Raw genomic sequence first — 19,561 nt, 5'->3', positions numbered from 1 at the left:
AAAAATGTTGTCGAACGAAAAAGAGCGTCGTGAATTAATCCTGCGCACTCATTTCGAGAATCCGGAGTTGTCACATCGAGACATCGGTAAGATGCTGGGAATCGTCCAATCCACGGTCAGCAGAGTACTAAAACGATACTTCGAGAACCTAACCATCGACCGGAAGGTGAAGAACGGCAAAAATGGATGCTCCGTCAGTGAAAAAGATCACAAGCGCGTAGTTAAGCAGTTTAGACGTGATCCGAGAAGTTCGGTCCGGGATGTCGCCAATAAGCTGAATTTGTCAAGTTCATTCGTCCAGCGGACCAAGCAGCGGGAGGGCCTGCGTACATACAAGGTTCAGAAGGCTCCTAACCGCGACGAAAGGCAAAACATGGTGGGGAAGACGCGAGCCCGGAAGCTGTACACCGAAATGCTGACGAAGTCGCATTGCCTGGTAATGGACGACGAAACCTACGTCAAAGCGAACTTTCGTCAGCTGCCGGGCCTGTTGTTCTTCTCCGCAGAGGACAAATTCAGCGTTCCGGAGGAGATTCGCAAGCAGAAACTATCCAAGTTTGCCAAAAAGTACATGGTGTGGCAAGCGATCTGCTCTTGCGGAAAGCGGAACGCCCCCTTCGTGATGACCGGCACGGTAAACGGGCAGGTTTACCTTAAGGAGTGCCTACAGAAGCGCTTACTACCACTATTGAAGCAGCACGAGGGCCCGACCATCTTCTGGCCGGATCTCGCTTCGTGCCACTATTCAAAAGACGTGTTGGAGTGGTACGAAGCCAACGGGGTCACCTTCGTGCCAAAGGAAATGAACCCGCCCAACGCGCCGGAGCTTCGCCCAATAGGGAAATATTGGGCGATTATGAAGCAGGCCCTCCGGAAGAACCCAAAAGTTGTCAAATCGGAGGCGGACTTCAAGAGAAAATGGATTTCTGTTCAAAAAAAACTACAACCTGACGTTGTACAGAACCTTATGGACGGAGTAAAGAGGAAGGTGCGAGCATACGGGCTTGGGCTCGAAGTATGAATAAAAAGAAAATGCCAAAAGTTGTTTAATAGTTTTTATTTTACTGTCTAAAATTTTCAAAAGGATCGGTCTACTGGGCGAATTTCTACAGCGTTTTTTCCGTGATGCAATTTGATGTGACACACCCTTTAAACAAACATTTTCTGGTCATAAATGCTCCTCAACTAGTGACCCTAAAATGATGGAAAGCAATAAACCCAATAAAGATCATACTTAGTGAATCCCACAATATTCCAATCAAAATTAATTCAGGCTATTCTTCACCCATTACCCGTAAATGTGCCACCTGTCTTCCATCCCGTAAATATTAACGATCCTTCCACGCAAGCTAATAGTGGATATTGCATAATAGATGCTTTGCACATGAAATCTCCAGAAGGCTTTTAGATAACCCTATCATGAAAATAACTACTCAGAGCCTCTCTCCGCTCTCACACCACCATACATTCTTCTATGTGTATATCGAATATGTAACGAACGGGAAAATGTTCACATTCCACATACCTGAATCGATAGTTGCCATCGACAACGGCGAAGTCAGCGGTTGGAGATTATCACTACATTGATTGGCCTGCTGCTGCTGATCCGTTTCGCCGGTATTAGACACCTTTGCTTCTTGGACACCGCAGGCGTCTGCCCGCCCGGTCGATGACAGAGCCACACTCCTGTCTCCAAGATCAATTGGCAAATCACAAAGGCAATTTGCGCTACACTATTTTTTTCTTCTTCCGGCGGACTTGCCACTTCCGCAGAACTACGCGCTTCTTTTCCGCTTCACACCAACGAACATACATACATTCACACTGCCGCCACAAAACGGTTTGCCGGCTTTCCTCGCACTTCGTTTCCTTTGCTCCGCGGATGATTCCTGATTCGGTTAGAGCGGGTAGACAAAGAAGCTTTGCTTTCGTCGCAACTTTTTACAGCTGCCACATCTTCAACCTCCAACCACCTAGGAGGAGTGGCCTTCCTCGCTATTGCTGACTTCTTCAATTAAAAACTTTTCACTTTATCACATTAACAATTCTGCTTGACTTTCCGTACGTTTCGAAAGCTTTCAGCTTCCTGAGGAAAAACGTAGCGTCAAATGCACTCTTTTTTTCTATTTAACGCCCACGGAGGATCCACAATTGCGATTTATTTTCCACTATATATTTTATGAATGTTACAGCTGCTACCAGAAATTTATTTCAATTACCAGCGGGTACTGGAACTGCGCCAGAGTGGAGTTGGAGACAAAACTGGTTCCAAACAGACGACCATCGATTTACCTACAGCGACCAGGCGGGAAAAGAAATAAAATGAATAAAAAAACAGCATTAGAGGAAATTCGCTACTGCACTTAGAGCATCATCATGTGCGAGCCTAGACCGTTGTTGCTGTTAGTAGTGAACACTATAAATTATTCAATCGCAGGCAGAGAGAGAGAGAACTACAGCGATGGTCAACCCACTATTTGTTGGAAATTCTCTGTTCCATAAGGCGTGACAACAAACCTTAATGTTATTACGTATATACGGTGTGAATCGAGTCCACGGAAATCAGGAATCGAATCCGACACTCTCGCCATGATACACGATGCTAACCCACGATCAAGGGAATCGCCGTGAAAACTAATATCATATTCAAAAAAAAACAATAATTTCTCATTAGCACAAGATAATCATATTTTTCAAAATATTTATGTATAAATATTTATATATTCAGTTTTTCAATATTAAATTAATATTGACTCATAACATTAATTCATTAACACTATTACATTTATATTTTTTTAACCGACCGTTTACGGTTTGTTTCGTACACCAGGCCAGCTCCACAGAACGGTCTTTCACTGTAAACACTACTGCAAGGAGCTGGAAGATAAATTCTAGCAAATCTTGCCAATTGGGGGTACTGCTTAGAGTTCAATGACCACCAAACGTAAGGAAACGTGATTGCGATCGATTCGAAATGCATTCGCATAACAATCGATTCGTTAGCAATGGGATTGTTTTCCTGAACGCGACGCCGACTATCATTTTCATTCGGCACTTCGTTGAAACTGTAATCTGCGTGTTTGAGGTTCAATTCAGTTTCGTCTCTTTTGCTTCGTTTAATTTGATTTGTGTTGAAACGTACCCTCCTTTAGATTATCATCCCTGGAAACAGTCCAAAGTTTTCAACCTTGAATAAAAATAATTGAATGAAAAAAATAATCGGGCGTCGTTCACACTTTACGTAACTAATCGAATAATAAACTAAAATGTAATCCTTTATTTGCTTCATGCATACATGTAGTTTGTACCAGTCTCGCATTCGCCAATAAAGAATCCGCCAATCCGGCCTCGAAACTTGCCGGATATCCGATATCCGACCAAACTACTATCCGTTTCATCACTAATTCAAAGTAATAAATAACAGCGAAGTTATGAATCCCACTCAATGCCGTATTCATTAATTATAGCAAATTTGAAAATCAGCGACATGACTAAATTGAACACTTTTGTCCTCAATAAGCTAAGCTAAAAAAAACTCGATTTACAATTAAATAAAATCTTATTCGTTTCTCGAGAATATTTGATGATATTCTAAAAAAAATACTTATAGTTACTCTTCTGGTACTGTCATGAGACCAAACTTTGTCATGAAGGAATAATACGGCTTCGGTTTCTTATTTGGTCTTATTTACTTCGGAAGGCCGAAAAATAACGGATTTTCGTGGTTTTTTCTTCCAATGTTGAAATTAAAGTTAGTGTTGGGGTTAGTTTAGGTGATTGGTTAGGTATATTCGAACATTAAGCATTATGATTTCGCCTGCTTTACCATGGCTCGGCTCGATTTATTGATTGCAATGCCAGATGTACAGCGATTGAAATATTCGCTCTCGTCCATAGCTCGAGGGGAAACGAAAATGGCACAAAACGAGCAGAATAAGCGATGTTTGTTATCTTGGGTATAGAAAGAGACTGAAAATTTTCCTGGCATGGTTTTGAATTATAGAGACTTTAAACTTTTTCAGTTCACTCGTCCTTAGCCTCTTAAAAGGCCTTTGGCAACAACTTCCACTTAAGCTAAACTCCCTCTCTCATACCTCGAGAATGGCATTCGATCCTCGTCAAGGTTCGTTCAGCTAATAATGTTCGCCATACAAGCACTTCACAAGGAATGAAATTTTCCTCAGAGGAGATGCACGGTTAGGTGAATACACAAATGGACAGAAAAAATGTGTGGGGAAATGGGAATCGTTGAATCAAATTCCTTTGCGTTAATTCATGTTGCAACCAAATACCGAATTACTATGAATAAACGGCCTTTTTCAAATAATTCCAAACTGTCACATGGTTCGTTCTAAGTGAATTAGATATCTCCTGACAGCTTGCATGCCAGTGTTTCTCGACCAGTTGCAAAACTTCATCGACTCCTTCAGTGACTAATTGAGATCGATCTTTGACATCAAAGTTTCCAGAACGAAACAGAACAAATCTGAAGCGACATCCTTCAGTAGCGCGTGAAAAAAAAACCGCGAATACCTTTAACTGATCCAATATTTACACTTTCCCATCTTTTACATGAATGGTAGGCCCAAAGACGAGTCTCAAGAAAGAATTTATTCCACTAAATGCTACATTAACCCTCTACAACCCAACCCCGCCTTTAGACGGGCTTCACGGATTTTCTTTTGCAATTATTCAGACATTACTTTCAATGTTCACCCCCACTAGAACGTCTTTAGAATTTTTTCATCTATCACACATACACATTGGTTTTATGCTGGCAGCTTTCTGCTAGGAGTATTTTATGTTGAAAGTCGGAAATTCGAGATAAAAGTGAAATGGGTTTTATTGGACAAATAAAAAATTTGGGTCTTAGAGGGTTGAATAATCTAATCCAAATAACAGGATCTCCAACTCCTCCAACTCCTTCCGACTCTTCAATGAGTTCCTTCGTTGAGAGCGGCGATAGATCACGTCTTTTAAGAGGAATGTGCTATGGTTCACCAAAAAACAGACATAGCAACCAATAGCCAAATCGCTTGTTTATCCTCGCGGATCCAAACATCAGAAGTTAATCGTTCTCCGACAACTAACAGCCTGTTGCATTAACCACAGCGAACCACTAAGTACACGTAAACACAGCTCTTCGGAAAAGATATTGCTTCAAAAGTGAAGTTGTTCGATTATATCGCCTCCGAGGCGGCCAAAAATGTTTGTTTGTTTTTCACGTCGGCGTTTAGTATTCTTGTTGTAAATATACACGAAACCATTCTCGCCTACGTGTTTGTTGCTATCGCATGTTTTATTTATAAACCCCCTTGCCGAATGGTGGCCCGAACCAGCGAAAAAAACAGATAGTTTCGAACAAACTATCATATCAGCTCAAACAAAACCCTCCAAAGAGCATAAATATTACAATAAATCGATACGGCATAAAAACCGAAACGCTCGCGTTCTGGTGTTCTGTTGTGTGTGAGTGTTTCGGAAAAAAATTTGCAATCGCAGAATCCGTCATCGATCGCAAGCCTCCGGATCACTCACACCATTCGCCGTGCGTTGTTGCTACTAAACATGAAGCACGCGTCTGCTGTCGATGAAGGCTCCCGCCCTCAATAACACTTGTCTCTACGCAAATGATATCGCACGGAGCCTTAACAACATCAGCGAGCTGCTGCATCCATCGTGTCAGCGAACATTAGTTATAAGGTGGCAGTGTTGCCAAGAAAGTGAGCTCGAACACGATGTTGCAAAACAAATAGCTCGATAGTCGAAATGTTTGTGGCACGTTCCTTGTCAGATCTTCTGATGGAGATACTCTTCAATTATGATTCATTAATGACTATTCATTCTTACCCGCATAAACTAAATCCGTTCAAACATCCTACTCGAGCAGCCAGATTTTAGAGCTGTAGAGAACATGCAAGTGGATAGTTGCGGTAGTTTTGGTTTATGGTAGTTTGACGCAATAATTGTCTACATCCGTTCAGAAGAACGAACCATGAAGCAAACACGCTGAAGTGAACGTACATAAAAGGTCCCATGGAATCATATTTTTCAAGCGCATAGAGAACCGTAAAGTAATCGTATAAGAATATTTTTTTTATTCCATTGTGAGTTCGTCACTTAGCATCCGAAATCACTACTCATTTTATCACACTACCTGCAGTAGTCGGTTCTGCAGTGCGTTGCCATCAGTTTACTTTGAAAGCACAGTAAATCCCCAATTTTCCGCGGAATTTAGTAGCACAGGTCAACAGGTGCTAACACAGAAAAAAATTCCAGTATGAAAACTTTGTAAGGTCGTGTACACCAGTTGTCATGTAGTGTGAAAGTCATGATCAAATCCAAAGAACAATAGTTCACCCTTCACTGACAAATTTCGAGAAGGCTTATACACGAATTTCATGCCACCTCGTCTTAGGATTTGGCAGCACCATCTCATCTAGCAGTGAAACATTGTGGGTGTTAAGTCATGGATCATTTGACTTCAACTTTGCATACTTGAAATCTTCAAAAAAGAATTAGAGTACTTTTTGAAAACTGCCAAATTTTTTTTCTTAATTTTTTACAAAAATTTAGGACTCAAAAACTATGATACCTACAAAATTCTGGCGAAAGGATGAAATGTAGAAAATTTTCATTAAAAAAATTCAACAGAATATTTTAAAAATTAAAACTCATTTTTCTCAAAAACGTATTCTTTTTAAATTCTCAAAAAAAATGTGAATAGCCCTTACAATTTCCAACAAGTTATTCATACATCGGAAGATTTTTAGAATTTTGAAAACACATGTTTTCGACATTTCATTTTTTAACCAACATTTTGTAGATCTTATAGCTTTTAAATAAGACGAAAAAAAAAGTTTAAAAGAACTCAAAATTAAAAAAAAAATCCACACTAAATCTATTAGACCTACATAATTTCAGTCAAACATTGAAATGTAGGAAATTATTTATGTTTTCACTAAAAAATATCAAACAAATTTTTGAAAAAAAATCATTGAAAAAAATTATTTTGAAAATTAAAATCTTGAAAACATGTTTTTTTTTTTAATTCTCAATAAAATTGTATAAATAGCCTTTACAATTTCCAACAAATTGTCCATACACCGAAAGACGTGCACTTTTACAGGGAAAAAGTTTTTCTAACAACAACTTTTTCTTGTTTTTCTTTGAAAAATTACTATTAGAGGAACTGGTACAAATTCGGTACCCCGTGGGTAATTTGATACCCACCCGGATCTCCGGCGGCAATGAGCGCACTCTGGTGGTGAATGAAAGAAAGTGTTCTAGTAATGTAGTAACAAACGTCCGATGCCAAAAAACCCAAAATGTCTGTGTTTTTTAAAAAAAAATCAAGTTTTGTTGTTTTTGAAATCTCGAAAAATTTTCATGTGTGTCTTTTGAAAAATCATTAAAAATAGAATAGTGAGCGGATTTCAAATATTAAAGCTGATTTAGATCAAGAAATTGATGTTCTTCAACGAATTCGAGTAAGTGTATCGAGATTTTAATCACAAATTTCATAGATTTCATTCCAAAGTGAAAATTCGGTATGCGGTTAATTTGGCACCACAATGTAAACATAGTGTTGATGATACACTATGCTAAGTATTGCATGCCCATGCAGCAAAATTTTACCTTACTTTACTTTTTTTAGCTAGAAATAAATCGAGATGAAATTTGTTCACCTTTTCTTGAAAAAATGGTTTTTTTGTTTCTCTTTGTTTTGTAAAATTGCATGCTTTTTCGTCAAAGTTGAGTCAATTTACGTAAAATAGTGTACTTCACTTCTATTTTGTATGAAAATGTCAAAAAATACATTTTTCAGTGATTTCAGGGCGATTCTTTTTGGAAAAATTTGGATTTGGAAAAATAAAAAAATGGGGTGCCAAATTTATACCCAGGCATCTCGGGTACTCGAATTTGAGTTGTTTCACTTCTATGCTCAAAGCTCCGAGTCAAATCAGGATTTTTGAAATCGGTTTTCGGGGAAATGCCCGCAATAGATCCCACCATAAGCTGACGTAACATGAAGAAATTCCGAGCATTGGCCAAGAGCTAAGTCCAAAAAAACAAAATGGGGTACCGAATTTGTACCAGTTCCTCTAATGTTTAATTCTTAACATTTTTATGTATAAATTATCGCAATTTACATGCTCTATTAAGTTTTTTCTACTTAAAAACGTGTCAATAACATATCAAACGCGAGAATTTACACACAAAAATGTTACGAGTTTTCAGGAGTCTCCATCCAGAAACTGATAAAAGTTGACGTCTTCGACGAAAGTTCATATTTTAATAAGAAAACGAATAAACGATATAGTGTCGAATTCACTATATCGCTATCTCGACTTTTAACAGAAATAGGATTAGATGCAATTTTTTCAAAGAAAACATGAAAAAGTTGTTATTAGAAAAACATTTTCCCCGTAAAATTCTTCCGATCTATGGACAACTTGTTATAAATTGTAAGTCGTTGTTTTGTCTCATTTTTTTTGAATATAAAAAAATACGTTTTTAAGAAAAATTCGTTTTAATTTTTGAAATAAATTTTTTTTGTGGAATTCAAAAAAAATTGTAGATATTTACGAGAAGCAAGGTCTCTCGAATACCGTTTATATGGATAGAACGTTTACCCGAATGGTAAACAATCCCGAATGAGAAAGAAACTAGTATTCAAGAAATAAAATTTTGCTAATTATATTGATAATGAATTAAAACCGCCGACCGCAAGCGTCGGACGACATATGTTTACCCAGCGCATTACGTTTGCCCGGTAAATTTTTGCATTGAAATATGAAAGATATATCTCAAAGCAAAAATAACCAGACAAACGCACCAGGCAACTGAATGCCTAACTAAAGGATCGTCTCCTATGTTTTATACTCATCGGGCAATCGGTGGAACACAGGTTTGCTTGTGAGAGGCAGCCACTTTCGATGGAAGGTCGGTGGCCGACTCGGATTGCGTCACCTCGGCGGCTTAGTGCCGTCTCAGTTCCTTATCCTCGTTCAATGGAGACTTCGCCCCCATTACATTGACCTCAGAATAAATTTCACCGCGAAATAATAAATTCATGATAAAAATGTGCTGTTATGGTAAATACGTAAGTACTACTTTTTCTTATCAATTCTTTTTACATTTTCATGGCATTTATGCTTCATATGTTTTATGTTAAAATTTTCATTCTGCCTAATTTTCGAAATATTCCATAACCCGTGCTCATTTCTAATTAATCTCTTGGCCTTAAAGAGCAATACGGAAAGGAAATAAGACGGCATGATAATTGTACCTACAATTATTTCTAAACATGACACAGCGAAGTCTCCAACAACTTTTTACGGGATACGTGTATTGCGTTTAGAAAAATAATCAACAACAGAAACCTTGTATCTTGCCTATAAAGCAATAGATTGTTAGGGTGCAGAATTGAACAATTTTTCGTGACACAACCGATATTATTTTTTTAGATTTGTACCCTCATTATGTTCCCGCAAAAGGTAATACCACGGCAAAAGAAGTCTATGAAGTACAGAATATAGCGAGAACAGATCGAGATTAACATTTTTTTAAATTTCAACGATTTATAGTATTCTATATTTTTTATATTTTTTTATAAAAGCTGAGCTTACATAACATATCCTAAAATCAGAAAGGTGTTTTTTTCGTTTTTGAGTTATGATTTTTAAAAGTTAACCGATGGTTCGAAAGAACAATTTTCCCCCCTTTTTTCCACTACAAAAAACTTTTGAACTACTGGACCGATTCAGAATAAACTTCAATTTGATACTCGACATATCAAATTGAAGTTTATGAATTAGTTTTCTTTGAAAATCAAAACTTTGAGCGCTTTGAGGCACCTCTAAATCATGTCCAATTGAGCTAAAACTTTGCACAGGTAATTTTTTTGGGCCAATAAACAAATTGTACATGGTCGGTTTATGAAAAACGATGATGACATTTTTTTTCCATATGTCCATTGCCACCCTAATATTGATAGATAGATAGAAAATATAGGAGTGCGTTATTTCGCCTGAAAACCCATTTCCCCCTTCGAACAAAGGTCAATTTTGTTAGCGTAAACATCGAATAGACTAATAACGCTTACCATGATGTAATTTTCGAACCTATGGGATTTTAATTTCCCGAATTTTCCGACATTCCTCCGGAGTTTTCCAAAAAAATCCAATCTTCCTCTTCGCTATATTGATCTACGGGAAGAGATGAATACAACAAAATAAAAACTTCTTTGGGGCAACCCATTTGGCCTTCCATTTTTATTTATTAATATTTATGAACATTACTCAAAATTAATCAGTCGTAAATTATGATAAATTATGCGCCTCTGATAGTGTTGATTTGTACTGGAGTAAGTGAATCCTCTCTAAGATTATCATCTTTGAACACAGTTCAAAGTTTTTTAAAATGTGAATGAAAATATTTTTTTGATGTTCTTTGCTTATTTGAATCCGTAGTAATTACTCTTACTTGACCAGTATTGAAAATATGTCAATATGTCCACAGAAATCTAATCAATGTAATAGAATTTCTTTATCAGAAAAAAAAACGTTTGAGATTCCACCAATTCCTTCGTGAATTATATTGTATCTTTCTTATATTACACATCACCTCAAAATACATTATTCGGTAAACATATATCTAAAGTTCACAAAAAATAAACAGAGAATTCTTTCATAATCTTGCACGAGTGCATCACTGCTATTTCAAGGGATATTAGCTCTGACCAATGTCCGGTTGTATTAAATGACTCACATGTCATACATTTAATGCAACCGAAAGGGGTTCATTATTTTTTTACAATGTCTTTATTTCTCCTTAAAATGTAATCCTTTATTTGCTTCACATAATTTTCATCCGGCCTCAAAGCTTGCCGGATATCCGGTATAAAAAACATTATTATAAATTCAACAACTGGTATCTGCCCACAACTCAGCTGACTATGCCATATGCTTGTCATTTAGATCAATGTTATGGAGAAAAAAATCGGAAAATTTTCGTGAAACTTTGAAAGAAGTTCGGAAAATTCGGAAAATCGAATTCCCATATGTTACAAAACTACATGATAAGCGTTGTCAGTTCGTTCGATGTTTGTACTATCGAAATTGATCTTTGGTTGAAAGCAGAAATGGATTTTCAGGTGAAATAACGCACTCCTACATCTTCTATCTATATTAATAAAAATGGATCGCTAAATGTGTTGCTAAGCGCAAATCCCAAGGAAGGAATCGTCCGATTTGAGCCGTCGTTATTTTGTTGTATTCGTTTCTGTCCACAGATCAATGATACGGAAACAAAAATCCAAAAAAAAAATGAGGAAAGGTTCAGAAAAAAATATTTGACACGACATCGATGACATCGATGACATCGTTGTTAGTTCAATGACACTGACGAACTACGCATTTCGTCGGGTCCGCTAGTTATCAATCCTAAGATCCTAAATGAAAAGGCTTGGCGCGAGCAATATAATCATACGAGCATGATGAGACCGAGACGGTTATATTAAGATAAATAAGATTATTAATCGATTGTTGATTCAAGTCGCTCATTACCATGACATCAACATTCGAATCCATTCACTTGTTTATACAACTCCAAAAGCATCTGACAACACTGCTCACTACTCCAGCTGGAGGCAACTGAGCGCAAAACACAGAAGCTTACCGTATCAAACTGTTGCCCCCCTCTGCGTGTGCTTTTCTTCGCATCATACACACAGCTGGTCGCGTGTTGTGCGGCTAAGCCGCGAAACAAGCATTAAGATACTGCAAAATATATCCACACTTCTGAAAACTCGTTACTTGTCGTTTGTTCACATCCGCTCCCGGCTCACTTCCACATCAACTTATGTTTCATGTGTTTACCACCAAACTGCACTAATTTCGAGTGTTTAGATGTTTCTTCTCAAAACGCCTCCTAACAATGGTTCACTGGCTCACGAGTTGGCGCTCGAGGCGCGTATCAATCAACACGCGAAATATAGGTCAGAAACTTTCCGCCTGCGAACTCGTTCTAATGAAAACTGAAATCACACAATTCGTTCTTCGGATAAAAGAAAACAAATCGAGAAGATTATTAAAACATCGCTCGAAGACACAACGGCAAATGGTTTGCTATATAGAGCTTTTGCAGAAATGTACGGAATCTACCTCAACCGACTCCCACACCACAAGATTGTTAATATATTTCTGTTCCCGCGGTACTCCTCGAGGCAACTAGCCAACACGATGCTTCTGTCTTCTTATATGTTATTGTTGGAAGCGGGTTACAAGAGGGTGTGGAGATGATACTACATGAAATCAGCTTCTCAATTGATAAAATACGCTTGCGTGGTCACGGTTATCCGTGACTGGCCTCGGCGAAACTCGAAACTCAACTGAATCGAGTTCGGCAGTTTCATCGAGTTTAATAATATTGAACACATGCGTTATGATTGCACTACCGTCGGAAGTACGAACAACCACCTAAACAAAAACCATGGTGATGCTGGGGCTCTCGCGCAGAGAGAACACTTTTTAGCACAGCTTTCATGTTCCGACGCGTGTGGGCTTGCTATTCCCTCTCACTAGGCGTATTTTTGAAAGCGTTAACATTTTAATGTCAGTTCTTCATTCCCTATGTAAATAATACGGTTGGAATACAATACATCAGTGTTCAGAAGTCGATATTTCCAATGATTTAAATCCCACTTAGAAGTGCGTTCAAGCATGCACCTACTCTACCTGTTGATTTAACAGCCACTTTTCATATTTCAAGATGTGTGTTCAATCAAATAAACTAACAGTTGCATAAAACATCAATCAAATTATGCATAATTTTTTTCAGTTTCACAGTGACTTTCAATTTTTTATGGCTGGTTCGTCATTCAGATCAAGGCTATAGTTCCGGTCCGTAGGAAGAATGTCGGGAGTGAGAATTGAACTAGTGACCTTTAGCGTGAGAGAAATTATACATCACTTATATACCGATACACATAAAACGACTATGCCTATGATCGATGGCTGGAACTAAATATAACGACATCACGTAATTATAGCTTATTCTATATAGTTTATCATGAAAATTTCGTAGTAGTCATCCGAAACGCTGCAAAAAATCGGTTTTAACTTTTTTTATGTGAGAATTTTTTTTTGAGCGGTCTCGCCCAAAACCAGATTTGCCTGTATTTATGTAATCGCACGATAAAATTTCCAAAAATAATTTACAGTTCATTGTAATATAGTATTAAAAAGACATACAGCATATACTGTATGCGTGATAATGTTTGCACCATTGTTGAAATAAGGTTCCCGTTTCACCTGTGCATACAATGCTTTGGTTACTTTTGCATGCACGTAAGTTATAATTCTTATCATAATAGGCTGCGAGTTTAAGAAGCCAATTTCCTTAGTTTGACAGTTGCACTATGACGAAGTAGCAGTGTATTCGTGATTTGTCCCATGCGAAAATGTCGCAAAAGGACAATTCAATCGACATGAGGGTGTCCCGCAGGTCCGTGAAAAGGGTCTTAGACCGAAAAAAAGGGCAACTATTCGCGAAGGTGACTACATATCGTCTGAGGTCAACTAGAATGCCGAGGCTGCCATAGAGAGAAAGATTCAGGCGAATCCTGTGCGTTCAATGAGGAAAATGGCGAAGAAAAAACAGGAAGTGGGTTATATCTATGGTATAACCGCAAGGGTGACGTAGGACTATCGTTGATTTAGAGATCATTTGTTTGAAGTTGAATCTAAATCCATTCTGAATGAATGAATAAATGAATATTTGGGGGACTTCGAAAACGAGAGCGTTATGTTGGAGGCACAAGGTTTTATGCATCCAATATAGGATACGAAAAACCTTGTTCTGAAGAATAATCTTCAGAAGCTAACCTGCTAACTGTACTTGATTGACAAATCACAAACCCAAATGTATTATATGGATATTTTATGGATAGAAAACATTAAAATAAACTCTTTCGCTTGAATGTAATTTTCAATTCCAAGAGGAACTGGCAGATTATTTTCCAGCAACGATTAGATATTTCCACATTTTCCTCGATACTGGAAGCCCACCAGTGGTTAATACTAACTCGATAACCACCTGTTAATAGTACTTGATTGAAAAATATTTGGTCACAGTGTTACATGGATAGAAAACATTCAAATAAACTCTTTCACATGAATGTATTTTTGAATTCCCAGAGGAACTGGCAGATTATTTTCCAGCAATGATTAGATCTTTCCTGAACTTTCTCGATGCTGAATGGCATCCAAACGGAAAGAATTCTGCGCGTGTATGTGTCGATCCTTCGCTGTCCACCTCCTCCAGCACGTTAGGCAACGATGTTGTCTTGTCGATGTCCTCACGAAAAATGAATGTGTCTCACCACCAGAATATCGCTTAAGTATGGTTTTTGTGTGTGATTGAATCGAGAGAAAGTGTGGTTTACGATGGCAATTTGGAAGGCAAACTAGAGGGGAATGAACTCTCTGAGCTCGGAACTTTCGGCGACTGAGTAATAATCGATTGCGGGCGCATACAATATTGGATACGGAAATATCCTACTGATGGGGAAGAATAATCTTCAGAAGCTATCCTGTTAATTGCGATTGATTGAAAAATCACAAAACCAAATGTATTTGGTCACAGTGTTACATAGATAGAAAACATTCAAATAAACTCTTACACATGAATGTATTTTTAAATTCCCAGAGGAACTGGCAGATTATTTTCAGTAACGATTAGATATTTCCACATTTTCCTCGATACTGGAAGCCCACCAGTGGTTAATACTAACTCGATAACCACCTGTTAATAGTACTTGATTGAAAAATATTTGGTCACAGTGTTACATGGATAGAAAACATTCAAATAAACTCTTTCACATGAATGTATTTTTGAATTCCCAGAGGAACTGGCAGATTATTTTCCAGAAATGATTAGATCTTTCCGGAACTTTCTCGATGCTGAATGGCATCCAAACGGAAAGAATTCGGCGCGTGTATGTGTGTGTAGCGATGTCTTCCCGGGGAACCGTTTGTGGCATCACTCTCCTCCTGATGGATTCCCTTCTGGCCTAGGGTGCACAAACAGGCTCTTGGTGACACCGTCCGCGCTTTCATGATAAACGAAGAGCTTCACCATAATAGCGACAACATGCTCCAATTGCTGTTCAATTAGAACGGAGTGGATTTCCGAGCGGCGCTCGCTTATATACCGATTGGTGATTTCAATAGCCTGTTTTGAAAGCAATTTTAAGACTATTGAAACAAGTTTTTGGATCAAAAAGTAACAAGTATAGAACGCGTAGACATTTTATCTTTCGAATGAAGTGTTTGTCATACCATTTCGTTCAGTTGTTTAGGTGCTATTAACGCTCAAAATCTCGGTCTCCGGCGTATCGCTTTCGTTTTCGAAACTTTGATTTTACACCCCGGTATAGAAATGAAAGACGTAGTCCTACGTCAAAACGGGATCAGCGACTTTACGGAACCGAACTTCGTAAAGGAAGAATGCGGGGTGAAATTAAGGCACGGATAAAACTCATATGATTATCAACCGTATCTGGGAGCTACGAGTCGATCATCGAGCTAGCGTTATTGTGTTTGAATTGGTGGCTTCCGATGGCAAAAAACGGTGTTCATTCCAGAAGTCAACGAAGTAAACAAGGAGGTCTACACCGGAATTTTAAGTAAGTATGTTCTTCTCAAAGAGCAGTAAGGCCCAAAGCCAAACGTTGTATATCAGCTGGATGGGGCTCCGTGTCACAACTCGAACTGCACTCAGAAGTGGTTGCAGGAACATCTGCCGTTCTGGGTGAAGGATATGTTGCCGCCATCCAGTCCCGATCTAAATCCGCTGGATTACTCAGTATAGCGTGTCGTTAAGGCCAAGGCCTGTTCTAAACGCCACCTGAGTACAGCAAGCCTCGGACGAACAATGACCCGTACCTGGAGTAAAATGGATCCAGGCTACACTATTAGGACCATGCCGTGCGTTTGCAGCAAGTGGAAACTCGATTGATGATTAACATAGTTTAAGACTCTCAAAAACATCTCATTTCTTAATAAATAAAAAATCGAAACCGAAATTTTTGGGATTTTGACGTAGAACTACGTCTTCCAGGAAGGGTGCCAAATCTGAAAACAGGTCACGTTTTTATGGAATAAAGTTTACGTTAATAACTATTTTCACTGTGAACGAATTATCATGATTTGCATACCAATCGAATCGGAAATTCTCTAAGATTTGTTTGATATGCTATACACTAAAAATCGCTAATCTCTAAACGGTTTAGATTCGAGAAAACTGGAAGAACTTCCTTTTTCCCATACATTTGATCTGTCGATTTGTGTGCTAACCCTACACGTATCTCGAATGCTTACAACTCGAACTTTTCTTAACAGATCGGAAAGATGTTTGCATCAATTGGTAGGAAATATTTCTACGCGTCTATCGCAGTTAATAAAATGTTATTTTTCATTACATGAACAATTGAATAACTGTGAAATGTCAAGCGTTATCTAAACGCCCTAACTGCCAAGTTTTTATTGGCCCGATTTACGGTTTCCCCAACACAGACTTCAAAATCGATGTACCTCCGCTTTGTAAATCCGCTTTGCAAATATACATGCAAGTCGGGGGTATTTTTTCCCACTGAACTGTGTTTCTCTAACACGGACTTCTAAATTAATGTGCCTGGAGGAATCCGCTTTGCAAATGCATGCAAGTCGGAGGTATTTTTTAGTGTTGAGTACTTTTGTACTCGCTTGTCGTTGTGCAGACCGGAATATGTTTTCCAAAACGTACTTTTAAACTGAGAAGCCTGGGAAAATCGTCATTTCAGATACTAGAGATAAATGAACTTTGGCGATTCGAGAACTACGTTAACATGAGATTTGCAATAATTTCAGAGGTAAACGTAAAATAAAATGAACGTTTGGAATTTTTCCGTTCACATATTTTGGTAGTCCTAGGCATCATATCAAACTTGAAAGGACGTTCATCAAATTTATTCGTAACGAAGAACAAAATCTATTGCAAAAATTTCGATGCATTCTAAAATAATATTCGAAGTGGTAAACAAGTGGATTCCATAATATAATTTCGTAGTTCTACGTCGAAAATATGCGGTCGTGTCCTAGATACAACCTCTTACAATTTTTTTTTATTCCGACATTGCTCAATGGTGCAAACATTATCACGCATAGGTATTACTTACGTTTCGTGGTGTTGTACCCGTATCGAGAATGTTCAATGTTTATTATCTAAATTCTACCGAGTCTGCATAAATTCATATTTGTAGTATAGAAATATTTCTGTTTGTATTTTTATTATATCAATTATTTTACAATTATCACAAAGCTGACACTGGATGTCCTGAACGATCCAGCTAACTAAATTTGATTTTCCTGTTTTATTAACTTCAAGCATTCAACGGTTGCTGAGGAATGCGGCAGCATCAGCATTTTTGTACTATTTTTTCTCATACAGCAGAATCAGCATTTTTGTAATATTTTTGTCATACCTTACCTTAGTGATAGAATTTTATCCCAAAGGAAAAACACATACTAGTTTTCGTTAACACTGAAGTCAGAAAAATCCGGATTCCGGATATCTCTAAATTCATCATCGATACCCTGAATACAAACGGGTAAAATAGGCAGAACCATTTACGCCTTCTAGTATAAACGAATGTCAATAAAAGGAAGGAAAATTAATAAAAAAGCATCATACCGTACTTTGTGGGCTTATAGCAGATAGACAGATATGGATAGAGAAAGGCGATAATCGTCGTAAAGATCTTCGATGTGAGTGGAGCAAAGTAAAACTCTCATGAATGGGAGAAAAGAATATAACTTTGGGAAGTAATAACTTAAAAATAACGAAAAAAAGCTAGATAAAACTGTAAAAATTGTAGAAAAAACTGGAAATTTTCTTCCTTTGGTAATTTAGCTGGCATGTTTTAAAAAACTGGCAATATTAAAAAAAAACTGGGAGGTTGGCATCTCTGGTCCTAGCTCAACTATTAATCTAGTTAAGTTAGGGTTCGGTAAAGCCTATTTTCATTTATAATTTTCGTTTTAACTCTCCTGTACTCGCGCACAAAATCGGAACTCGTATGCTCACAGACCGTGCGTGTCTCTGAAATATTGCTATTGTGTATTTTTAGAGGTTATTAGTATTTATTTAAAGAAAAAGATATAATTGAATGAAAAAACTCCAGAAAATATTTCTTTCTTTAACTTCATTCAGTTTTAATAGTCATTTAATTCAGTCACCTCACTGATTCTCGATCTGTCAAACCTACGCGCGAGTATAGGAGGGTTAAAAACGTGTTCATTTCACTCAAAAATTCCTTCAATACCATTCTCACATAACAAAAAAACGAATTCTTTCAGGAGTTGATAGAGAATCATATTTGATGAAAAAAAAGTCTTCTACGCATATGTTCCAATTTTAACAATGACAGAGTTATTGAACTTTTTCTCTGTTTCGGGCTTTGTTTGTCTCTAACTGGAGCAATGCGAAGCACACCCTCAAAGGCATTGGAGGCTATCCTTCACCTGTTACCTTTGATCGATGGCTAGAACTAAATACAACGACACCACGTAACCTGATTTTCAGCTAGATGCTCAAAAATTGTCTGGAAATGTATTTGCTTTCACGACAAATAAGTTCGGTACAACTGTACTGAATTCCTGACCATTGCGGTATAGAGGGAAATGAACAAGCAGATGAACTCACAAGATGCAGCGAAAGCTCTCCCTTCACTGGTCCATAACCATTCTGTGGAATTTCTGATTGTGTGTTGAAGAGCTGAAGAAATGGGAAGACCGGAAAGTTACGACCAACTGGATGGCTGTACAACTTAACCAGTCAAATAAATTTATCACGCCGAGTATTAAAATTACTCAACAATTGCTGAGTCTTAATAAGAAAGACTTCAGCACATTCACTGGTCTTTTAACAGGACATTGTCCGAGTAAAAACTATCTCAAAAAAATAGGTTCATTCAAAAATGATATTTGTCGCCTTTGTAATGCCGAAAGCGAAAGCTCGTGACTTTTGCTCCGCAATTGCTCTAACAAGACGCAAACTTCAATACCTTAATAAAGCTATTCTGGGGCCCGAGGAAATTCGGTCTGTGTTGCCAATAAGAATTATAAATTTTATCAAACAGAGTATTCCTGATTGGCTTGAAACGTAGTAGAAAAAATGAAGGCATACCATAATAGTTCAAAATAATAGACGTGGTTCACATTCAACAAGGGAAAAAATGGCTCTACTTCAACAAATGCGCTACGTAGGACGATTCTGTTGCTTCCATTTGAAAGATGAGAATTATAGTGACTTTCAACACTTTTTGACTAGTTCGTCACTTTTTTTACTTTCATTTTTGGAAGAATGTCGGGAGTGAGAATTGAACTCGTGACCGTGAGCGTGAGAGGTACGGATGTTTCCAATACGTCAGATCGCCTCCAACAGGATATAGTTGTGAAACATCTTTATTGGTGAATTTAAATAACATTTTGGAAGTGAAAAACTTAAAAGTAAGTGG

At 37.8% G+C, this 19,561-nt stretch overlaps 1 protein-coding gene across 8 annotated transcripts in view; it reads right to left on the bottom strand.

Moving 5' to 3' along the window:
* The window catches only part of LOC129780319 (calcium/calmodulin-dependent protein kinase kinase 1), a 289,361-nt gene extending 276,977 nt beyond the window's left edge, over positions 1-12,384 (bottom strand). For 5 of the 8 annotated variants that reach the window (XM_055788443.1, XM_055788441.1, XM_055788447.1 and 2 more), the window contains exons 1-2: positions 11,683-12,384; positions 1,526-2,292 (exon numbers count right to left, since the gene is read on the bottom strand). Coding sequence is in view for 1 of the 8 variants with exons in the window: in XM_055788442.1 (XP_055644417.1) it covers positions 1,526-1,544 (19 nt within the window). In the remaining 7 variants the exon portion in view is untranslated. The remainder of the gene's footprint in view (positions 1-1,525; positions 2,293-11,682) is intronic. The other 3 variants (XM_055788445.1, XM_055788446.1, XM_055788440.1) reach the window with 2 other exon arrangements.
* Positions 12,385-19,561: the final 7,177 nt, after the last annotated feature.

The sequence above is a fragment of the Toxorhynchites rutilus genome, chromosome 3 (genome assembly GCF_029784135.1).
Source record: "Toxorhynchites rutilus septentrionalis strain SRP chromosome 3, ASM2978413v1, whole genome shotgun sequence".
NCBI classification, from domain to species: domain Eukaryota; kingdom Metazoa; phylum Arthropoda; class Insecta; order Diptera; family Culicidae; genus Toxorhynchites; species Toxorhynchites rutilus.
Note: the sequence above shows the minus strand (reverse complement) of the source record. Positions and strands in the feature narration are given on the sequence as shown.